Source organism: Trichoderma reesei (assembly GCF_000167675.1).
Source record: "Trichoderma reesei QM6a unplaced genomic scaffold TRIREscaffold_9, whole genome shotgun sequence".
In the NCBI taxonomy this organism is placed as follows: domain Eukaryota; kingdom Fungi; phylum Ascomycota; class Sordariomycetes; order Hypocreales; family Hypocreaceae; genus Trichoderma; species Trichoderma reesei.
In genome coordinates this window covers 891,576-913,159 of record NW_006711156.1, presented here as the reverse complement: position 1 = coordinate 913,159, position 21,584 = coordinate 891,576, and the positions used below count along the sequence as shown (strand labels likewise).

Genomic DNA, 21,584 nt, shown 5'->3' with positions numbered 1-21,584 from the left:
GTCGCGTCTCTCCCTCGCCTGTTCCCACTGATTTGCTTGTTTGCCCTGCGGGAGAGAATGGTCTGCCTGCTGCCTGTGTCCTGTAAGTACGACCTCGCTCGCAGCGTCGAGCTTCCTGGTGCATGCTCTGGATGGCCTCGTGGCACTTGGTCTAACGTGAAGCTGTCTCGCCTGCCCAGCCAGGTAATTGATTGCGCGCCGTCTCCGACATGGCGCTTCTCAGCCCGACCTTTGTCATCGGAGTCCTTGTCCTGCTCTACATCTCCTCCTTCGTCCTCTTCGCCGTGCTCCGAATCGTCACCGGTGTCTCGATCCAGCGGATAGGCTACTTTTCCCTCCGCCGCATTGCCTACACGCCCAGAGACGGAATCCGCATCGAGGTCCGTGGCCTGGGGCTCAACGTCCACCGCCCGACCTTTGCGCAACCCACGTGGCTCAGCATCGTCCTCAGCGACCTGACCGTTACCGCCGACTTCAAGAAACTCGACGAGCGGAAGCCTGCCGCGAACGGGCCGCAGCGAAATGCAAGTCGCAAGACAGAGAGTGCGGTGGACGAGGAGGTAGACCCGCTGCTGGAGGTGCCTCCTCCGGCTCAAGACACCTCTGGATCTGAGGCCGAGACTTGGGCGCGGCTCCATAAGCTCAAGGAAAAGGTCAAGAAGCTGCACCACAATGTGAAGTGGCTGCGCATGGTGGATGTGGTGGTGACCAACTCGGTCATCAACGTGGTCGACGTGGGGAGCCTTCAGGTCGGCAGCTTGACGCTTGCAGTGGATACGAGACACAAAATGGCCGATCGAGCTCGATTCTTCTTCCACCGATCCGACTCTACAAAGGAAAACGCCGAGGCCGAATGGATCTTGACCGTACGCAGCGTCTTCTTCGCTGTCGACGGCAACGAGTCGCTCCAGATCCTCGACCATGCCTTGCTCAACGTGCACGGATTCTTGTATCCGACGCAGGAAGGCCTTCGGGATGCGACTGTGGCCTTGAAGCTGGGCAGAGTCCAGATCCCCTACGACGAGCTGCACCACTGCGCGACCAAGTTCAAGCTGTCTCGGAAGAAGTCCAAAGCGGCAAGTGTGGAAGATCCGGTAGACGTATTCGTTAGCAAAGTACAGGATGCGTCCCTGGGCAATGCAAGCGAGCACTTGATGAAGACAGTATCCGACTCGAAGCAGTTCTTCAGCTCCATTTTGCGCGGTATCAAAGAAGTGCAGTTTGCCGTCAGCTTTGTCGGGCTCGTTAAAAAGGTCGAGTCTGTCAACCCGGCGGCGAAACCCGTGCATCTCACTGCTTCCATGAAGGAAGTCGGCATCGACCTGCACCGCCTTGATCCAAAGTCTCCCGCGCATCGCATGTATTTCCCGTCCACAGATATCGCCCACGAAGCCCTGGTGGCTGCTCTCTCCATCTCGGTGGGCATGGACGATGGCCACGGCAAGCCTGAGCGAATAGTGTACATCCCAATGGCGACCACGACAATCAGGACCACCTTGCCATCAAAGACCATCCAGCTCTCTCAGGTGGACAGCTTCGAGGAAAAGAACGCCAACATTCTCTTCGCCAATTCGGTCGTCACCTCCCCGTCCATCGACCTCGACCCACGGCATCTCCCTCTGCTGATCGCCATGATGCGATCCAGGCCAAAGCCCCCCAAAACCGAACAAAGGCAGCAGCGGAAAGACCTGTTTTCTCGACTGCTTCCAAAGGCGAGCATCAAGTTTACTATGCACGAGCCTGTCCTCCGCATCAAGCTCACTCCACTTGGCAAGACGGAGGACCCAGATGATTACGGTCTCATCATCTCCTCCATCTCATCCGTCTCCCTCGATGCCGAGTCATCTCACTCACCCCTTGACGACTTGCACTATTCTCTTGACGGAGCAATGCGACTGCAGTCTCACCACCTATACTACCAAGCTGTTTCCGGCGAGAGGTTCGACTTGATAACAACTGAGTCCTTTGACCTCAAAGTTCACTTGGCAGCCAACCCCGAGGTCTCCGTCGACGCTACGAGCAATATCCAGTCGTTCTCAGTCAGCATGGTGCGGCCGGAGATCACGGACGGCATTCGCCAGATTGTGCGCCAGCTGCGCACCGATGTTGAGCCAACCAAGCGGGCCACCCCCAAGTCCAGACGGCACCCCAACTTCCTCAGATCGCTCCCCGAATGGCTTTTCCGCTATCAAGTCACGGCCAATGATGTCAACATTGAGATTGCTGGCGTGGATGAGGAAATTTCGGACGACAGCAAAGGCATGTCCTTGCATATTGACGGCTTGTCAGCAGAGTATCGTGCTCAACGTTTGGACGGCTTGCAAAGACGGATGCTGAGGAGACGGACGCACAGTAGGTCTCTCACCCAGTCAGACTCGGATTTCGCGTCTTCCAGTCCTACTAGAGCGAAGAAGCCTCCTCAGACGATCGGTGATGGTCGTCGCCTGGTATTCAATGCCAAAGGCATCGAGGCTCAAATCATTGAGACTGCCGACCAGCTGGAGCTGGAGCCTTTCATCAACGTGCCTCGTCTCGAGTTCTCGCTCTCTGCGTCCAGCGACAACCATGGCCCGGCGTTCCATATCCAGTCCTCGATCCGTTCCATCATGGTCCAATACTCTCTCTATCGCCACTACGCTGTGGGCGTCGCCATGAAGACTCTGAGAAAGGCATTCATGAAGACCACAGGTGATGCGCCAAGAGCTTCGCAGCAGGGGCTATCGCAGCCAGATCTTCTTGTCCCTCCTACCAGTGGCTTCTCATCCGCCGATTCAAGCTCTGCCATCTTAGACTCCATTATCGTCGATGTCAAAGTCGCCTTGGTCCAGATCAAGGCGGAAATGCCTCACGACCCAATGGTTATGCTTCATATCTATAGCCTGGATGCCGGCCGTCAGCGATGGTCTACGCCGTACTTTACATCCAAGCTCATTAGGTTCTACGTCGCATCTCCTCGCATGCGCAACATATGGTCGCGCATGGTTAGCATCAAGTCTGGACGCCTTGACCTTCGAGAGTCCAAGCACAAGTCTCCTCAAGGGGCCTACACCGAAGAGAAGCTCATAGACGTGTCGGCTGAGGCGATCCGGATTGGCATACCGCACGAGGTCATTGTCCATCGGATCACCGATAATATAATCAATGTCATCAAAGCAGTACAGCAGCTACAGCATCGCTTCAAGACGGGAACAAACGAATACATCTTGGAGAAGAAGCCCGAAGGGCCCAAGACAGTCCCCAGAGTATCGGTTCGATCGCGAAATTTCCTGTTCGAGATGGAGGATGGTGCGTTCGAATGGAAGTTGGGCATGATTTACCGAGCCGGGCGTATGGAGCAGATACAGAGACTGACAAGAGACGAGGCGTTTCGTCTCAAGCTGAACCGAGTGCGGGAGGAGGAGCTGAAGAGGGGCAACAATGGCAAAACCCGGTCTCGATCTGCTTATTCTCGTGGAAGAACGAATGATTCCTCATCTGCTTGGTTCCGAAGCCGAAGCTCCGATGCCGCAAAGTCAGACGAACGAGGTCGCGGGGGTCGCCACATCAATATGCCGAGATATGACCCTGAAAATGAAACCTTGGGCATAAGTGGAAACGCAAAAGTCTCGGCGGAAGAGGCGCGCCTTCACCTGGATATGTTCAACGCCCAGGCATGGAAGAAGAGAATTGACCGAGCCTATCAGGTATCCCGGGACGGTGTCAAAGAGCTGCGCGGCCTGTTTTGGGGGCAGAATGAGGTGCCCAACGACGTCGAGGAGACGGAGAATATCTTGGAGGTGCCCCCAAGACCAGCACTGATGGCTACCTATATCTCCAACCTTCACATTGCCGTTGACAAGCCCACGTTTCCCCTCCAGGACCTGCCCGACTTCATACACAAGGTCGGCAAAGGTATGCCCAAGGACATGCAGTACAGCCTCTTGGTGCCCATGCACATCTCCGTCGAGATGGGCGAAGCTCGCTGCTCGCTCCGTGACTATCCTCTGCCGCTGCTACATATTCCAGGACTCAAGACTGGACAATCTTCCAGGCTGCAAGCCGTCTCTCTGAAGACGAACTTTGTCTTGGCCGAAGAATTCAGGGGCCTTGAATCCTCGCGGCGGGTTCCCGTCAACATCATTCCACCCAAGAGCACGGGTTCTTCTGCGTCCAAGGAAGGATGCTTTGCCATTGAAGTTAGGCGAACCCTTGGCCCAGTCAAATCGTTTTCAGATGTCTACATGGATGTCAATACGGCCCTTCCCACGAGGATCACCTGGGGTCCATGTTACCAGCCGGCAATCCAGGACATGATGATGGTCGTTGAGTCCTTCACCAAGCCGCAGATCGACCCCTCCGAGCGTGTCGGTTTCTGGGATAAGCTTCGGCTCAACTTCCATTCCCGCATTCACGTTGCCTGGAAAGAGGATGGCGACATGCACTTCGCGATGAAGGGCACGCGCGACCCTTACCAGGTCACTGGACATGGCGCGGGCTTCCTCATGTGCTGGCGAAACGACATCAGATGGAACATCAATGCGGAGGACAACCCCAAGAAGTTCATGACGGTGGACAGTGGCGAATACGTCCTTGCCATTCCCGACTACAGCATGCAAGTACGAGAGGCCGCTCGACTTCGAGAGGACGATAGTAGTCGTCTCGCGAACGACCACATGCGGTGTGGTCCGGCTCAATTTAAGAAAGTCGTCATGAAGCTGTCTGGAAGAGTGCAATGGTTGGCCGGCCTCATCTTTGAGCGCGCAATCGAGGATGGCAAACGAAGCTTTGACTTCAAACCTCACTACGAGGTTGTTCTCAAGAACCCGCTTTTTGCTAAGCCCGACGAGAACGGATTGCCATATGACGCCATGCGCGGCTTCAGGAGTCGTCACATTCACCTGTCCATTGCTGTCCGAGCTCCGGCTGACCGCGAATGGATGTCGCAGAGTCTTGAACCCTCACGAAGCTATAATACGATCCATCTGACTCCTCGATTCTTCACGCACTTCTTCGCCTGGTGGGGGCTCTTCAGCGGGCCCATGTCGCTACCCATTCGGCAGGGCAGCCTGTTCCCCGGACGAGAGAAGAACAGTAAGAAGTTTGGGAGACATCTGGCGACTGTCAAGTATAACCTCCTCTTTGCTCCGCTGTTCCTGAGTCACATCTATAAGCACAAAGATGCCGAAGACTATTCAGAGAATGCCGTGTCCGCCACGGGTCTCAAGGTTCGGTTCGACAGCTTCATGCTTGACCTCCATCAGCGCCGAGAGGAGTTCAACACCATTGCAAAGACCAAGAACTCGCCTAGTCGAATCACGGGGATCAAGCTTCACGAAGCACACTTGGACTTGGCTTGCGCAGACCTTCGAGCCGTCTCTGCTAGCTTGTATGGCACGACGACAGAGGCCATCAGGAAGGGATCAATTTCGCATCTTACCCTTGATCAGGACGATAAGCCGGACGTATCTCGCTTTACCATACCCGACGGAGACTACAGCTGGATTGATATGGACGATTTCGTTGAGTTGGATTGGATACTTCCCACCGAGGCCCATCCGGAAACCAAGATCCTGCCTCTTGCCTACGTTCCTCGGTTGACATACTTCCGCCAGACCGACATTGGGGGCATCATTGCCGGCGATCCTACCAGAACAAGCCCGTTCGGTGATGAGCCTACGCACTTCTGCATCATGAGCGAGGAGAATGATCCAAAGAGCGTGCAGGCACAGCTGATCAAGGAGCGCCTGGAACAGCTGGACGAGCAGATCCGGGCGCACATTCGACACGTGGGTGAGGCTGAGCTGAAAGTGATACGCACCGACTCCAAGGATCAGGAGATTCTCGAGGACTTTGACGTCCTCCGTCAGCATTCCAACGTGCTTCGCGACAAGAGGGCATTTTTGGAAACCACCCTAGAGCGGATGAACGCCGGAGTACCGACCAACGGTCAACCGTTCAACGGAGCCGCGAGCATTCATCGATCTGACGCCGCATCCGTGGACACTCCCAGCGAACACATGGACATGCCCTCGATCCCGTCTAACGCGGAGTTTGAAAGCGAATACGAGAACCGTTTCGTGATACACAACATGCAGCTGAAGTGGAACAACCTGCTACGTAACATTGTGCTGCGCTACGTCCACCAGAGTAGCCAGCGGCGTGGCTTTATATATTATCTGTCCAGACCAGCAGTCAAGTTCATCTTGGACATGGTGGACGAGCAAACCAAGGCCAAGAACGAACGCACCACGAGCTCGGAACCGGCGTCATCAGCAGCCAATGGAACTCCCACGTCGCCCGACGCTCCACCCCTGGAAAGAGATGCCGCCAAGGATCTTGAAGACCGCATCAAGGGTATCCTTGGAGATGGACGCAAACGCTCCAGCACGGGCTTTACGATCAATAGCAACGGCGTCGTAGAAGGCTCACTGGAAGACCTGGAGAGCGGTATATCCGACGAGTATAACCCGCAATGCAGCTATCACGTCCGACTCATTGCTCCGCAGATCCAGCTGCAGAGTGAGAAGAACAAGAAGCACGTCGTTCTGGTCACCTCAAAGGGAATGGAACTCAAAGTGGTGGAGGTCATGGACAAGTCGAGAATCGCAGACAATGTCAGCGGCCTCGTCCAACGCCGGTTCTTGGTCAACATGGACAGCACGCAGTTCTTCGTCACGCACCAGAAATGGTTCACCACCAACTTGGTATCCATGTATGCGGGAAGCAAGTATGGCACGCCTACCGGCTCCTCATGGCCACCATGGGTCCCCATGGAGGTCATGTTCGACTTCCGCACCGATCCGTTTGGCTTCAAGCGCGTTGTGCAGAAAACCTCCGCTATGCTTCGGTACGACAAGTACAACACGCTCCGTCTCAAGTCCAACGACGAGGTCAATGCCGATGCCGATGGCGCAGACGAGACTACGCAGGAGCCCACGGAGAGACGTGTGGACAATCTCTGGGTAGAGTTCCCTCAAGCTCGCGCTCTCTGTAACTCATCGCAGTATTACGCAATGTATGTCATTGTGCTTGATCTGCTCATGTACAGCGAGCCCCTTGAAAAGACGAGAAACGAGCGACTGGAGAAGATCATACTCGGGTCCGACTTTAGTGACTTGAGTGGGATACCGGAGATGGTGATGAAGCTGCAGGATCGGATCAGACAGATGGAGGAGATCAAGTCGCATTTCCAGACCTATTCTTTGTTTCTGGACAAGAAGGGGTGGGAAGATCGCTTGGCTCTCGAGCGCGACCTGGCAGCGTCCGAGGATGAGCTCTTCTTTATGATGAAGGCCATCATGAGCTCGCAGCGGAGGTTTGAGAAGAACACGCAGTCAAACGCGCTGTTGAAGTGGAGCATTTCTGTCCGAGATATCGTCTGGCATCTCATGCAGGACTCCAACGAGCCGCTGGTCGAGCTCCAGCTTAAGGACCTCGAGTACGACCGCACCGACAACGCGGATGGCTCCCACATGAACCTGGTTCGTGTTGGAAAGCTGCTTGGCCTCAACCTCTTGCCCGACGCGACATACCCGGAGATAATAGCTCCTTACCACGACGGCGAGAGGCCGGGCACTCGGTATGGTGACGATTCCGATATGATTCGGGTCTACTGGTACATGTTGGAAGCCATCGCGGGCATTCCCGTGATGGAGAAGTTCGAGATTGAGCTGTACCCCATCAAGATCCAGCTGGAACGCGAGGTCGGCAAACGCCTGTTTGAATACATCTTCCCCGGGATGGACATGGAGCAGGCGGAAGAGGAGGCCAAGACGAACCCTGCCATTGTCGTCCGGCGCGACTCGTCGACAGAGGCAGATGAAGAAGGCAACGAGTCCCCCAAGAGCACAAGTAGCAGGCATAGCACGCCTGGACCGGAGTCGCCTTCCTTCTCCACGCGTCCGGGATCGCTTGAGCTGCGGCTTAAGCCGACTTTGTCATCCAGCGTTGCAGAAGAGAGACCTTCTTCAAAGAGGAACCTCAGCGTTAACAATGCTGAGGGCGGCGGCGGCGGCGGCGGTGGCGGCCATTTCAGACTCTTCCGTTCCGGCACCACGCGAACGCTGGCCAAGAAGTCATCGGTGGAATCGCTGCGACCCATGACGGCCACTCCACGACCCGGTGTTATTGGTCGGTCATCGACTGGGTTCTCATCGAGAGATAGCCGTGATTCGGACTCCAAGAAGGCGTCCCGCTTCGGCTTGAGAAGCAGGCACAACACCGAAGACAAGCAGATGTCGGATGATCTCACCAAGATGATTGAGCGGGCCAACAACTACATCACCTTTGCTCACATCAAGATTCCGTCGGTTGTGCTGTGTCTCAGCTACAAGGGCAAAGACCAGCGCAATTTCGAAGACGTGCACAACTTTGTCTTCCGTCTGCCGACGATTGAGTGGCAGAACAAAACGTGGTCCAACCTGGATCTCGCCTTGGCGCTGAAGAAGGCTGTCGTGAGGGCCCTCATTTCGCACACGGGCGCCATTATCGGGAACAAGTTCTCAAAGCACAAGCCCAACGCGGAGCAGCGGAACAGGCTGAGGGAGCTGGCGAGCAGCTCTGCTCTCATCTCCCCGATGGCCTCGAGCCTGTCGCAGAATTACGCGCCCAGCATCCACGACAGCGATGACTCGGCCAGCATGTACGGTACATCGCCGGTTGACTACTCGCGCTCGCCTCCGCGGTCCACTCGCAGCAGCATCCGCAGTGGCATCCCGGCTCCTCGATCTGCGAGCCGTAGCAGTAGCATTGCCAGCAGCAGGTCACACCTGACAGGCGGCTCTACGCAGAACCTTCCACAGGTGCCGTCGTATCTTACCATGACGCCCCCTACGCCGGTGGACGCTGTTGGCCGAGGTGAGGGCCACAGCAACCTGGCCATTGAGCTCCTCCGGCCGTCCTCCAGCCAGGGCTTAGGAACACATCGCAGTGGGTTGATGAGGACCCTGTCGGGCGGCAGCGATTCGCGGCCTTCTACCAGTGCTGGCCATCTCGATACGACCGATCGCAAGAAAAACGGGAGCACCAATGGCAGCAGCAGTAGTTTTGGCTTCAGAGACAAGCTCTCGGCTCTCACGCAGCGAATGAGGGACCGCGATACCCCCGCCGTCGTGCAGACTGACGAGCCCGAGCCGATGAACGACGAGGAGGCCGCTGCTTCTCCCACCACAACTGTAGATATGAACGAAGAAAGGCCGCCGAGGACCAAGAGGATGAGCTGGTCACAGTCACGATCCAAGACGACTAGTTGAGCGACCATGCTACGGCCGCTGCATATTTGCATTTACGCCTGAGTTTTGAGGAGTTTTTGGGTTATGCGAAGCGTATGAAGAAGGTGTAATTGTAATTGAAGGCAGCCAATGTTTTGATTGTGGCATAGGTACACATACATACTCGCCGGCGGAGGGGGGAGGGGGGGGGGGGGGGGACTTTTGGTATCGAGGCGCTCGAGGAATCCTCGTTTTGGCGTGGGCGGTTGTTCTATTCTCTCTTTTGGCTGTACTTTTGTCAAGAGGATTAAACGGTGTTGGAAAGTGTTATCAAAAGGTATTGGAAGGAATATATCATGTTACGGGATACAAAAACTGAGAGGGGAGAGGGGAGAGAGAGATGGACGGAGGGACGGCTTTAGCGTTTATTGTTACATAGCTTATTTGTTTATTTACTTGCATCTTTCTCCTTCATTCGCATTTGATGGTGTTGGAATTTGATATCTGGGATGGGTTGTTAGTTGTAAATGATTGCAATTTATCTGTCTGTGTGACGTCGTTGTTGACAATTGTCTCTTGCGGAGAAGCCTGAAGGTAGGTATTATTCTTGATTAACGGTTGCCGAAAGTTCGATTCATTAGAGATGCGGATTGATCGACTTGCTACAGCCCAAGTTGCCAAGTCTACTCGATCAAAATGTGGAAAGGGCGAGGGTTGGTGATACTATCGCCACGCACTAACCCTCCCTCTCTGGATAATGATGATGATTCGCCAACGTCATTGAGCCTTTGCCGAATTCCTCGCTTGATCTTCGTACTTTGTCAATCTAAATAACCTTGTTTATAATCTTCAAAGGGTCGAGTTTGCAAAAGGGCAGTTTCTTTCGTGATTTGATACACTGAAAACACCACAGTCAACACTAAGGTAGCGACTGAAGAAGCTTGAGATACCTACAGACGTTGCAATGGAATCAGCGCCGAGCGATATGTTGCCCAAGGAGGAAACCGTGCTTTCGGCCGGAGCAGCGCTCTCACAGGTATTCTTCACTCAAGCAATCTTGCTTTACAGGGAGAAAGCAGTACGACTAACTGAAGAAACACAGGACTTTAAGCCCCTAAAGAATGTCTGCGCTCATCTGAACGCGTTCCACGCATACGCCAATGATCCCAAGCGAGCTGTAGAGGCAAACCACTACTGCGGGCATCTGAGTTCGTAAATCAAGAAAATGCATTCACACACATGTATAACCGACAGTAAATCACTGATAGATTAAATTGCGCAGGTGACGACGTCCGCCAATGCATCATCTACGACTCGCCCGAACCAAACGCCCGCATCATCGGCATCGAATACATGATCACCCCGGAAAAGTACGAGACGCTGCCCGCGGAAGAGCGGCGCCTCTGGCACTCGCACGTGTACGAGGTGAAATCGGGGATGCTCGTGATGCCGAACCGGCTGGTGCCGCAGGCGCCGTGGGAGCTGGCGGAGAAGCGCGAGATGGAAAAGGTCGTGACGCTGTACGGCAAGACGTATCATCTCTGGCAGACGGACAGGGGGGACGAGCTGCCGCTGGGGGAGCCGCAGCTGATGACGAGCTACATTGCGGACGGACAGCTGGATTGGAGGCTGGTGGAGGAGAGGGATGAGAGGTTTGGGGTGAGCTCTGAGAGGAAGAAGGAGGGGAGGAGGGATATCGAGGAGCCGAGGGTTCATCAAGGTGAGTTGCTTGTGGCTTTGGTGGAATGTCTTTTTGTTTGGTTCTTGAAAGTTTTGAGTGTCTTGCTAACAACTTGTGGTGGTTTAGATGCGGATTATGCTTGGAAGAAGGGGGGACAGTGAGGGCATGGTGGTTGTATGATGCGGTGATTTGAGAAGCAAGGGCTCTCTGTTTGGGGCCTGAGGATGATCATGAGCCGCCAGGAAGAGAGAGCATAACCGTCTGGACTAGGATGGCATCGAGATGATACAAATTGCAGCATTTGGGATCCTTCTTCGCACTGACGATTGCTGAGCGGCAAATTCTCCGTGTCTGTCATTGTTGTCATGATTTAGCTATTCCCACTAGTAGTTGCTCACTCCCAACCGCGGGAATGATTTGCAAACCGTGCAACGCCGCTGCGAATGACATGGCTCTTACATCACCAGATGAATAACACTTCCCTTCCTCTAATTCAACATATAAAATTCGTGTGCAGACTTTACCAAAAAAACAGGTGGTCAAAAGTTATTGATTGACTACCCATGCTTTTGATGGACTACATACAATTCGACATCATCATGGCGGAAACAATCCACGACAAGGACGGCAAGCCGATCCAAGAAGGCGACGAGGTGTTTACCCCCATCCGAGGCGGCAAGCATCAAGGGGAAGTGGAAAAGATTGTGACGACGGAGGAAGAAGCAAAAGCGGAGGGTGTCAAGAATCCACCAAAGGTACTGTCTGTCTCTTCCACAGGAAGCGCATCTTTTTCTCACGAGGCTTTTTTGTGACGAGAAGTATGGCTGACCGACTTTGATATAGGTTCTCTTTACGGACCAGCATGGACATGGGGTTTCGCATAACCCGGAGACGTTGAGGCATGTTGATAATTGACAAGGAATTGTATATCATTTCATTGGGATCTACTGTACATTGTGTGATCAGACATTGCAGAGTACAGGGGAATCATCTCGCTCTTGAGGCAGGCAAATTTCGTCTATAGTCATGGCGACAATCTATATCTAATCCTTCTTCAAGAAATCCAATTCGTAAATATCATCTGGGTCTACTCGCAGTCAGCATCTTCATGTCACATGGGGGAACTGGCGTTGATGTTGACAGAAAAAAACTCACCTTTCCCCCACTGCTCGATATAGTCCTTTACGCTCTTCATCTCGTCGTCAACCTTGGCCAACAAGGCAGACAGATTCTCCTTGACCTCGTCGTTTTGCGCAGCCGCAGCTTTCAATGCCCTCGACGCCACATGGAAGCGGCTGACGGTATTCACAAGCATCATGTCAAACGGCGTCGTCGTGCTGCCCTCCTCCTTGTAGCCCTCCACGCTCATGCGATGCAGCGCCGGGCGGCCAAACAGAAGCCCCTGCAGCTCCGTCGCGTAGCTGTGGTAGTTGAAGCACACGGGCTTGTCGAGCGTGAACATGTCTTCAAAGGCCTTGGAGTCGAGGGCGTGAGGGTGGTGCGATTCGTGGGGGAGGACCAGGAGATCGGTCACGTTGACGACGCGGACGCGCAGATTCGGTGCGAGCCTGGAGAGGAGTTGGGCGGCTTTGATGACTTCAAAGGTCACCTCGACGCCGATTCCGACGAGCACCACGTCTGGGTGCTCGCCGTCGTGGGTGCTTGCCCATCTCCAGATGGAGGCGCCGTCTTCACAATGCCTCTGGGCGTCTTCGGCAGAGAGGTAGACGGGCGTGGGCTGCTTGGAGCCAATCATCAGGTTGACGTAGTTCTTGGACTGGAGGCAGTGGTGAAGGGTGCTGAGGAAGCAGTTTGCGTCAGGGGGCAGGTAGACCCGTGCGATTTCGGCCTTGAGGTTCAGGACGGCGCCGATGAAGGAAGGGTTCTGGTGCGAGAAGCCGTTGTGCTCCTGTCGCGCCCAGGTGCTCGTCTCGATGTAGTTGATGGAGCTCAGGTCGCCTCGCCAGGGCAGCTTGCGGCTGATCTTGGAGAATTTGGAGTACTGAATCATCATGGTGTGGATGATGCCCAGGAACGACTCGTAGCTGGGGAAGATGGCCGTTCGCCCCGTCAGGGTGTATCCCTGGAGGAACCCCTGACAGCAGTGCTCGGACAGGATCTCAATGACGCGGCCGCCCTGCGCGCGGGAGTACTGGTCCCATTGGAAGTTTCGGCTCGAGTGGTCCAGGACTGCGCTCAGCTTGTTGCTCTCCAGCTCGTCGGGGGAGAAGATGCGGAACGTCTTCATGTTCTGCCTCGCCACGACGTCGAGGAACTTGCCCGACTGCTGCATGCTGCTGGCTTCTTCAAACTTGTCCACCGAATGCGGCCTCCAGTCCGGCAGATCGAGGGGCTGATGGCAGTCGTACGCAAGCTTGGACTGACCCAGCCTCTTGTGAGGGTCTGGCGGCAGAATGTCGAGGAAGTCGCCTGAAGGCTTGCCGTCGGGGAGCAGTCCGCGCACGTCGTAGCTCTTGAGCCAGTCTTGCAGGATGCGAAGATGGCCCTCGTCTTTGTTGGCCTTTGTCACCGGCACCTGGTGCGCGTGGAATGAGCCCTCGATGATCTTGTCGTCGACCGTTCGGGGTCCTGTCCATCCCTTTGGCGTTCGGAGGATGATCATGGGCCACCGGGGCTTGGTGATGGGGTTTCCTGATCGCGCGGCTCCTTGGATCCTCTTGATTTCTGATAGGGCCCAGAATAGTGCCGTATGCAGTTCGGTGTCTATGGCATCCAGGTTCTCGACGATGCACACCTCGTAGCCGTAGCCCGAGAAGAGCAGGACGAGCTCTGTGTTGTCCATGCAGCCGAAGATGGTCCGCTCGCTGATCTTGAAGCCGTTGACGTGCAGGATGGGGATGACTGCTCCAGACTCTGCGGGATCCAAGTACTTGATGGAATGCCATGCGCTGCCCCGTTCGTTAGTGATATTGCCAGGAGAGGGGGTGTGAACCTGTGCTTACGCTGCCGTAGGGCCAGTCTCGGCCTCGCCATCGCCGACAACACATGGAACAATGAGGTCTGGCTTATCCATGACTGCTCCAAAGGACACTGCCAACGCATATCCCAGCTCTCCGCCCTCGTGGATGCAACCTGGAGTCTCCGGGTTGATGTGGCTGAAGAGCGTCAGCATTTCATCGCCTCAAAACGAAGTGATGGTAGTACTACACACCTTGGAAACCCTGTAGGAACAGAGAATTTCGTAATGAGGTTATGCAGTCCCTCTTTATCGGTTCTGTATTTGTCTGGATAGAATCGTTCAAGTGAACCTTCGAGCCAGAGGCAGGCCAAGGCAGCTGGGGCTCCATGACCAGGTCCAATGACAAAGAGCATGTCCTGGGAACTGTCGCGGATAAGGAGATTCAAATGTGACCAGATGAGGATGAGACCAGGGCAGGTACCCCAGTGGCCTTGATGAAAGCAGGTCAGTGTTTGTGCGATGCTGCCAAAGTGTTTGTGAGATGGTTACCTAGAAGCCTGGGTTTCACATCTTCAAACCGTAGCTCGCGGTCCAAAAGGACATTGTCCTTGAGGAATATCATGGCTGCTGACAATTAGCATCATGATGTTCGTATCGATGATCTTCCTCTAAAGATCCAGATAAAACCCACCGCTCGCAATGTAACATGCTGCCCGTTGGAACTCTCTGAGCGAGACCAAGTCGAGGTTGCTCAGCGGTGCCTTTGAGGGCTTGACAGCCAGCTCCTCTATCGTATCCGGGAGATGGCTCGTGAGCGGCGGGGGGTTCGGTTGATCAATGACTTCTCCAGGCATTTTTGTCTCTGTCGTAGTTTACACACGGAAATGGACACTTTACAGATGCAAAATGTATATAAACAAAAAGAATGAACAAACGCTTGCTGCTTGGACTGATGGCGACGATGCTGGGCTGTTGATATTCACGACCCCAGCTCTATTGCCCCTTGTCCATTTCGGGCTCTGCGGTGGATATGCCTCAGCAGGCGAATCTATGTACATTGCCATATGAATCACTCGGCAAATGGCGACATTGCTCTGTCAGGAGTGTCCCAAAACTGGGTGAATGGCGATGTGATCCATTGGCTACTTCATGACGTTGGTCCAACGTCATTTGTACTGTATCAAATATCTAAGGTACCCTCTGCAGACCTCGCGATGCAACTCTCGACAGCACCATCGTGAGCATACATAATTCAGTTGAGACAGGTCAGATAGATTCAAATCTTAGGCTCATTGTGTAGAGTATTAGTTCAATCATAGCTGTGTGAACGAGGCGTTATCCCTTCTGTTGCTCTGAGCTCTAATCTCATCAGACTTTTGTCCGACATAATGGATCTCTTGAAGAAGCCTAGCCATCATGTGCTGGTGATCATGACGTCGTCAGAATCTGTGATCGGCAGCACTAATTCTCCACACGATTGCCAGTGGTTCAACTAAGTGCAAGCAGTAATTGAAGCTCATGGAAGCATACACATAAGATGACAGTAGCAACGAGGGTGAAGGTTCAATCTGAAATTCAATTATCTGGCAATAGTATCTACAAGAATCAAAATTATATCCTGTGCTGGGATGGTGGACTGCTCTACCTTTACCCAGCGAAGCAGAAGCGGGAGTATATGACAGGGGGGCAAGTAGTGGTGATTTCATGTTCACTGCAAGCAACCAGCAATAAGCGATGCACCGAGCTGATGAAGGGCCATGGGAAACCTTGAAACGAATGAAGAATGCATCATCGGCCAGATAGATGATTTTTACAGCTTCATTATAGCTTCATTATGTACAGCGTCGTTTCCGTGTATTGGAAACCCCTTGTATACATAAATCATGCCCGAGTCCAATCAATTCCCTCCCAGCTTGGCAACGAACCAAGAATAATGCGGATGGAGCGTCCAATAATGGCATCGGCATACAAAGCAGCCATATCTATGTCTGATAAAGCTCCATCCGATCAATGTCTTGTAGTGTCGGCAGGTCCTCGCTTCGTCTCTATTTCAGGTCCCATCTTGCTGATGCCCTTTGTATCGTGATATCCCTCCGCATCACTCCGGCTACCAGTCCTGCTGCCCGTCTTCTGAACGCTGCCCAAGAGATTGGCCGGGTTTGGCCATCCAGAGTGATCTGACTTGCTTCCCGCCTCGCCGCCTCCGACACCACCAGACGGCAGCTTGTCTCTGGTTTCTGCCGTGGTGACCTGGCGGTTGTTGGGATCTCGCTCGGAGCCTGATGGCGCTGCTGAGTTGCTGGGGCCGCCGGTCATTCTGTTGCCTCCCACGCCTGCGCTGCCCATGCCGAGCTCGCGAGTTTCCTGGGCCTTGTCTCTCCTCTCCTGGGCGTCGGTTTTGGATCCTCCTTTCGAGGTGGCATACATGGTCGCGCCCAAAACGCCGACGCCAGCCATGGCCGTCATTGCGAGTCTTTGTCGAGACATTTTGTGAAGATTTATGAAAATTCGTAGTCTTTTGCAGGAGGGATCGGTTTCGGGAGGTCTGTTAACAGTATGGGTTTTCAAGGGCAATGATCGAAAACCCTGCGCTCCCGGATGTGCTTCATTGCATATATAACATCTCAATCCATTGCAGCTCATTAGTCAGTCAGACGGTGATGTCGACTTCAGCGGCTAATGACGCAAAGCTCAAGGTGAAGGTTTGGCGGGCGTTGCGGTAGTGATAAACCACTGACGTGAACGACATGCTAGTGTTGAATCATCACCGCCCGTCTGTCCAGGGAGCAGCCTGATTGGCATTGCAAACCATGTATTGAGTCTTTGCCTCCATCTTAGTTTGCTGCTACTCATGGTTTGAGAGTCGGGATTGCTGTTTTGATCATTTCGAGTAATACTTTATTCGATCGTGTAGTAGATCGCTCTCATAATGTCGAACGATACATGCATAGTATGTTGGCCATTGGAATGCCAGCGTTCCAATTTCGTAATTAAATAGATTCAACCTTAATATCAGCCTTATGGGTGGATATCAATTGGAAGCACGGAGCGTCCCCAAATAATATCATTGTCGAAGTAAACGAAACGAGATCTTGGTCCCCACGGGAACATCTATGGGAACACCCATGTCGACTCACATGCATAGCTGATTCCAATTGCTAGTACATATGACGTGTAATTGCTATTTCAGTTACTACTACAGTAAAGACATGAATGCATTCTGCTTTCAAGCGTAGAAACCGTTCAACGGTCTTCATCACGTAGACGCTAGACGGAGGTCTCCCTGATCGCCCGGAGCTGCTGCTGTCCAAAGTCTTTCTGCTCCTTTTCAAGCTTGTCTAAGTCTTGAACTATGTTCAGTAACCGCTTCTGATCAAACTCGGCCTCCGCCTGGCCAACAGATAGCCGTCTCTTAATCCCCCTTATGCTGCCCTTGTCCCTCGTCAGGGACGTAATGTTCTGATCGTCCACCACTGCCGTCTTCACTCCGGGAGCGTGCTGGGTGAGGAGAGGAGGCTTCGGCGGCGCGCTCGGTGCGATGCCTCCTGATGTCGATGGGGCCAGCCACGGTCCACGGCCCAGCGAGTCCTTGCCCACCACGCCAGGCTGCGCCCAGTCTCGTCTATCCGACGACTGACCCCCAGCCTGCTCCTGCTGCTGCTGCTGCTGCTGCTGCTGCTGCTGCTGCCGTTGCATCCCCCCGTTGTTGTTCGGTAGAGTAGTAGTAGTGGCTCCCACCAAGCCCGGGGCTCCCTGGCCGAGTAGACGCCGGTCGATATTATACGGCGGCGACGGCGGCGGTAGGTCACTTCTCCTTAAGGGAGCAGGCTGGGTAAGAGGTTGTGAGGGCCGATCGCGAGGACCTGCCGCATTGCTTTGTTCAGCAGACTTGCTGGTCTTGAGCTTCTTGCGACTTACTGCGTCGCTCGTGTTCGGGTCCGTAATGATACGCGTGCTAAGTGGTTGCGAGTCGACAATGCTTTCCAGTGGCGGCGGCGGCGGAGGATGGCTCGTCGATGTCGTCGGGGCATCCTGAGCCATTTGTTCGGTCCCAACAAGCATATGATTCCGTTCGTTTCTTATCCCGTCAAAATCGATCAGGCCCTACAATTGATTGAGAACATTGTGCAGCTGGACAGGCCTCGGCAGGTTGTGTGCATTTCCAAGGTGCAAATGATAGGGTAATGTTTGGCAATGAGAAAAGCTCGTCGGCTTAATAGAAACGTGCCCCCCCAACTTAATTGATCTGATCGCCCTTTGTAGATATATACTGCTTTGGGTAACAGGTAATGATTCACCAAGCAAATCTTTGAGCAAGCAGGGACCATGTGTAAGTGGCTAACCCTCGCATCTATATGTCCGGGCAAGCATCCGTACAGAACTGAATGCACTAACTGGGCTGCCTATATAGGTATGGTTGTAAGTCCCATGGAAACCCCTCTGGTGGTGGTTACAGTGGCAGTTATGGGAGGGCTACAGTATGTCATGTACAACATGGACTGATGGAACCGAGTACATATAAAGGACAGGCAAAGATGCTGCATGAGCTTGGCATGCGTATAGAGGCAGCACATGACTTCCTCTCTGACACTGCAAGATCACACAATCTTTGGACAATGGAAAGCGGCCTGTCCAACAGACATACCCGCTGTGTGGAGCAGGGATCGCGATCATCTGAGCTCTCCAATCATATTACGAGGCTCTTGGTGGCGACGTGCTCTGAGGGCAATCAACCGGCTCCGTCAATGAGCACGATACAGTATCGAGACACTGTTGGAGAGCCTCCCGAAGCAACTAGAATTCCCAGCCGGGTCTAATGATGCACATGGCAGCACCACATCAGGACATGGATTGTTCTCATTGGACTGCAGCTCCAGAAAGTGGCGGGTATGGCAACCTACTTGCAGTAGCTCTGATGGGCTTGTCAACACCAACAGGAGCAGAACCCCGAGTCAAAAGGTGGATATCCCTCTACTGTATAAGAACACGACACCCACCCTCGACTCAAACTACTGGGCAACCCAAACAGTTCACCCTGGAGCAGAATATCCGGAAATGTGGCAAAACCCGGGCTTTTGCAAGTGAAGGAATAGAATCCATTCAATTGTACTGTAAAGCCGGAACTTGTCGTAATCATTGGCGATGCAGCCATTATCAGCTTTGTCCTCCTGTCTGGCAGCCCCAGTCTTGACGTCACGCTGAGGAGCAGGGGTCCTGACATTTACGCCATCGCTACGTGACTCGATGCAACGCTGAGGCAGAATGGAATCCCACCGATGATAATCTGCGTTTCCATCGCAACAGGACTGCTGGTGGTTGCTTATTGAGAAGTACGAATAAGCGTGTTAGCTGGTAATAGGCAGAAACTTGGCTTCAAATCGTGTCTCACCCTCTGTGTGTGTGTGCAAGCATCGCATCTCTGTATACGTGAGTATCAAGTCAAACTCATGGCGGCTTAACCAAGACATACAAACAAACAAACAACATGCCATCCGTGAACGGCGAGAATAATCCTCCAAACGCCAATGGAGAGCAATCATGGATCCTCTTCATCTCGGGCCCGACCGGTTCAGGCAAGAGCTCTGTTGCGGAATTCCTCGCTTCAAATCTAAAAGCTCGATTTATTGAGGGCGATGATGTGCGTGCTTTCGGAAGAACCCCGAATACAATACTCTGACTAACTATATAAAACAGCTTCATCCGAAGACCAACATTGACAAAATGCACAGGGGCGAAGCATTGACAGACGAGGACCGCCAGGGCTGGCTCGAAGCAATCAATGAGCAAGCTACGGCCTTCAACAAAGAGCAATCCCCAAACCACCACCTCATCATCACCTGCTCGGCCCTGAAGCGAGCTCACAGAGATGTCCTCCGAGAAAGCTGTATCAAGGCCGGATATTCGCTCGTCCACTTCTTCTTTCTTGATGCGCCAGAAGCCGAGCTGAAGCGGAGGACCGAAGCAAGGAAAAACCACTTTGCAAAGGCGAATCTCGTGCACAGTCAGTTTGAGGCGCTGGAACGACCGAGGATTGACGAGTACGATGCTACCATTATCAGTGTCGTTCCGCCGTTGGAGTCGGTGCAGAACGATACGCTGAACGTGGCGTTGCAGTTGATCAATAGGAGATAGCAGTGAGATGTGGTTCACTTGACCCTGCGTCACGGGCATTCTACTTATAGCATAGCATATTTTGAGTATGAGTGAAATGGGATTCCGTGTGTAATTCTATGCGTCTATGAACTTTGATCTAGCTTGCGCTCGCACTCTTGAAAAACACCAAGTGTAGCCTTCTATGTCTATACGTCTATTGATGGAGGCGCCTTCATCTAGCTTTTGTTCATCGCTTCCTAGATGCTTATCAGAATCTCTTCTCTAATGTGTGATATCCTATTCGAATGCTTCCACATACCTCATACTTCCATGAATCGCCGCATGCTTGATGTTGAGGGAATCATATTCCAGTCCAGCAGTATATGGGAGATACCCAGTTGTTACGCTGGGGTGTAGTTGTTGTGCTGCGCCGCGCTGTGCCGTGCTTTGCACTGCTAAGCAATGCTCTGCATGTCTCAGAAGGAATCGTTCGTAGTCAACTCCAAGTTGTAGATTGGTTCAATGGAACATTGTTGATTTGGCGACTTGTAGGGTTGAGACGGCCGTCTAGTCTATTGATCTATACTCTCTCACGAGCCACCTGAGCGGGTTGTCAATGCTCTATTTATACCTCGAAACTTGACGATCAAAAGGAGGCAAGGTTCCCCTTGGATCTGATCTACTGATGCACATCGATATTCCTTCCAAATATCGCCGTTTAACTGGCCGTTTAGATCGCCGTTCAATTTATATGCCAAGCAGAAAGATGATACGCTACGGACAGGTGTCCGACAAGTGATGATCTCACTTCTGCTTCAACCGCTACTTCAGATGACGGGCAATATTTGGAGTTCTCCCACTATATGGCTGCTCATCACCATGCCATCACGATTGTAAACATAGTATGCCGGAAGTGATTCACCGCGGAATGTCACCCATGACATCAACCGTTGATAATAGCCCAGGGATATGCGGCCCTCTTCTCTAGCTCCCGGGCCAGAAAAAGTCAATGGCTTTGTTCACTTCACATTATGTCATCTTTGCTATCTGACTCCAATCTTACTGTACTCTTGCTGGTCGGGTAATTGAATGATTGATTCGTATTTACTACCGCTAGGCTAATCAGCTACTGCAGGCATCCAGTGCGACTCCTTTTCACTCTTAGTTCCTGGTATAAAGCATATTTGCTAGAAACGTGCCAAGATGAATGCCTCTGAGCCCTTGAATAGATATCTCTAGGATATTTGCTGGTTTTATAGGCTTCATAAGCTCAAAGGGTATACCGACTTTGGGAGCCGTGTGTTTATCTATCCTCGGGCTTCAATCTTCTCCTGGAATGTACTCTACTGTTATGTTATAATAGCTATTAACAGCCCAATACTCTGGATGCTTTGTGTAAAAGCCTATATGTCATGCTAAGAGGCTGGTCAAAGTAGAAATCCATCATGAATGCTATCTTGTGAGCCCCTTCTTTTCATATTGATTTTGGATGCCCACTTCTTTATACATCGTCACAGCCTGTCCGTCATTATCAAACTACTTCAGGGCCGTGATTATATCAGGTAACGCGGAAAGTAGCCTTTTCTGCATAATTTGTGAGCTACGAAATACCTAAAGCCTTGACCTCTTGTAACTCTGACTGATTAGGATTTCTAGCTATGACGCCTGATGGGATGTAGCAAACTGATATATGGTGCTTGCA

General features: G+C 52.9%; 7 protein-coding genes across 7 annotated transcripts; 4 read left to right on the top strand and 3 right to left on the bottom strand.

Moving 5' to 3' along the window:
• Positions 1-209: 209 nt before the first annotated feature.
• TRIREDRAFT_61715 (uncharacterized protein) lies at positions 210-9,230 on the top strand (the record flags this gene model as incomplete). Its single annotated transcript, XM_006965455.1, has 2 exons — positions 210-8,875; positions 8,939-9,230. 2 exons carry the CDS (start codon positions 210-212, stop codon positions 9,228-9,230), a joined length of 8,958 nt encoding a protein of 2,985 aa, XP_006965517.1.
• Positions 9,231-10,173: 943 nt separating this feature from the next.
• TRIREDRAFT_62114 (uncharacterized protein) lies at positions 10,174-11,030 on the top strand (the record flags this gene model as incomplete). The annotated part of the gene is made up of 3 exons (XM_006965454.1): positions 10,174-10,396; positions 10,471-10,908; positions 10,996-11,030. The coding sequence occupies 3 exons, from the start codon at positions 10,174-10,176 to the stop codon at positions 11,028-11,030; spliced, it is 696 nt and encodes a 231-aa protein (XP_006965516.1).
• Positions 11,031-11,468: 438 nt separating this feature from the next.
• TRIREDRAFT_61858 (uncharacterized protein) lies at positions 11,469-11,681 on the top strand (the record flags this gene model as incomplete). Its single annotated transcript, XM_006965453.1, has 1 exon — positions 11,469-11,681. The coding sequence occupies one exon, from the start codon at positions 11,469-11,471 to the stop codon at positions 11,679-11,681; it is 213 nt and encodes a 70-aa protein (XP_006965515.1).
• A 231-nt stretch (positions 11,682-11,912) lies between these two features.
• TRIREDRAFT_61553 (uncharacterized protein) lies at positions 11,913-14,643 on the bottom strand (the record flags this gene model as incomplete). Its single annotated transcript, XM_006965319.1, has 6 exons — positions 11,913-11,959; positions 12,025-13,778; positions 13,833-13,985; positions 14,042-14,279; positions 14,339-14,413; positions 14,481-14,643. 6 exons carry the CDS (start codon positions 14,641-14,643, stop codon positions 11,913-11,915), a joined length of 2,430 nt encoding a protein of 809 aa, XP_006965381.1.
• Positions 14,644-15,796: 1,153 nt separating this feature from the next.
• TRIREDRAFT_107495 (uncharacterized protein) lies at positions 15,797-16,276 on the bottom strand (the record flags this gene model as incomplete). Its single annotated transcript, XM_006965318.1, has 1 exon — positions 15,797-16,276. The coding sequence occupies one exon, from the start codon at positions 16,274-16,276 to the stop codon at positions 15,797-15,799; it is 480 nt and encodes a 159-aa protein (XP_006965380.1).
• Positions 16,277-17,056: 780 nt separating this feature from the next.
• TRIREDRAFT_107494 (uncharacterized protein) lies at positions 17,057-17,830 on the bottom strand (the record flags this gene model as incomplete). Its single annotated transcript, XM_006965317.1, has 1 exon — positions 17,057-17,830. One exon carries the CDS (start codon positions 17,828-17,830, stop codon positions 17,057-17,059), a length of 774 nt encoding a protein of 257 aa, XP_006965379.1.
• Positions 17,831-19,274: 1,444 nt separating this feature from the next.
• On the top strand, positions 19,275-19,921 carry TRIREDRAFT_62091 (uncharacterized protein; the record flags this gene model as incomplete). The annotated part of the gene is made up of 2 exons (XM_006965452.1): positions 19,275-19,427; positions 19,484-19,921. The coding sequence occupies 2 exons, from the start codon at positions 19,275-19,277 to the stop codon at positions 19,919-19,921; spliced, it is 591 nt and encodes a 196-aa protein (XP_006965514.1).
• Between the last annotated feature and the right edge of the window lie 1,663 nt (positions 19,922-21,584).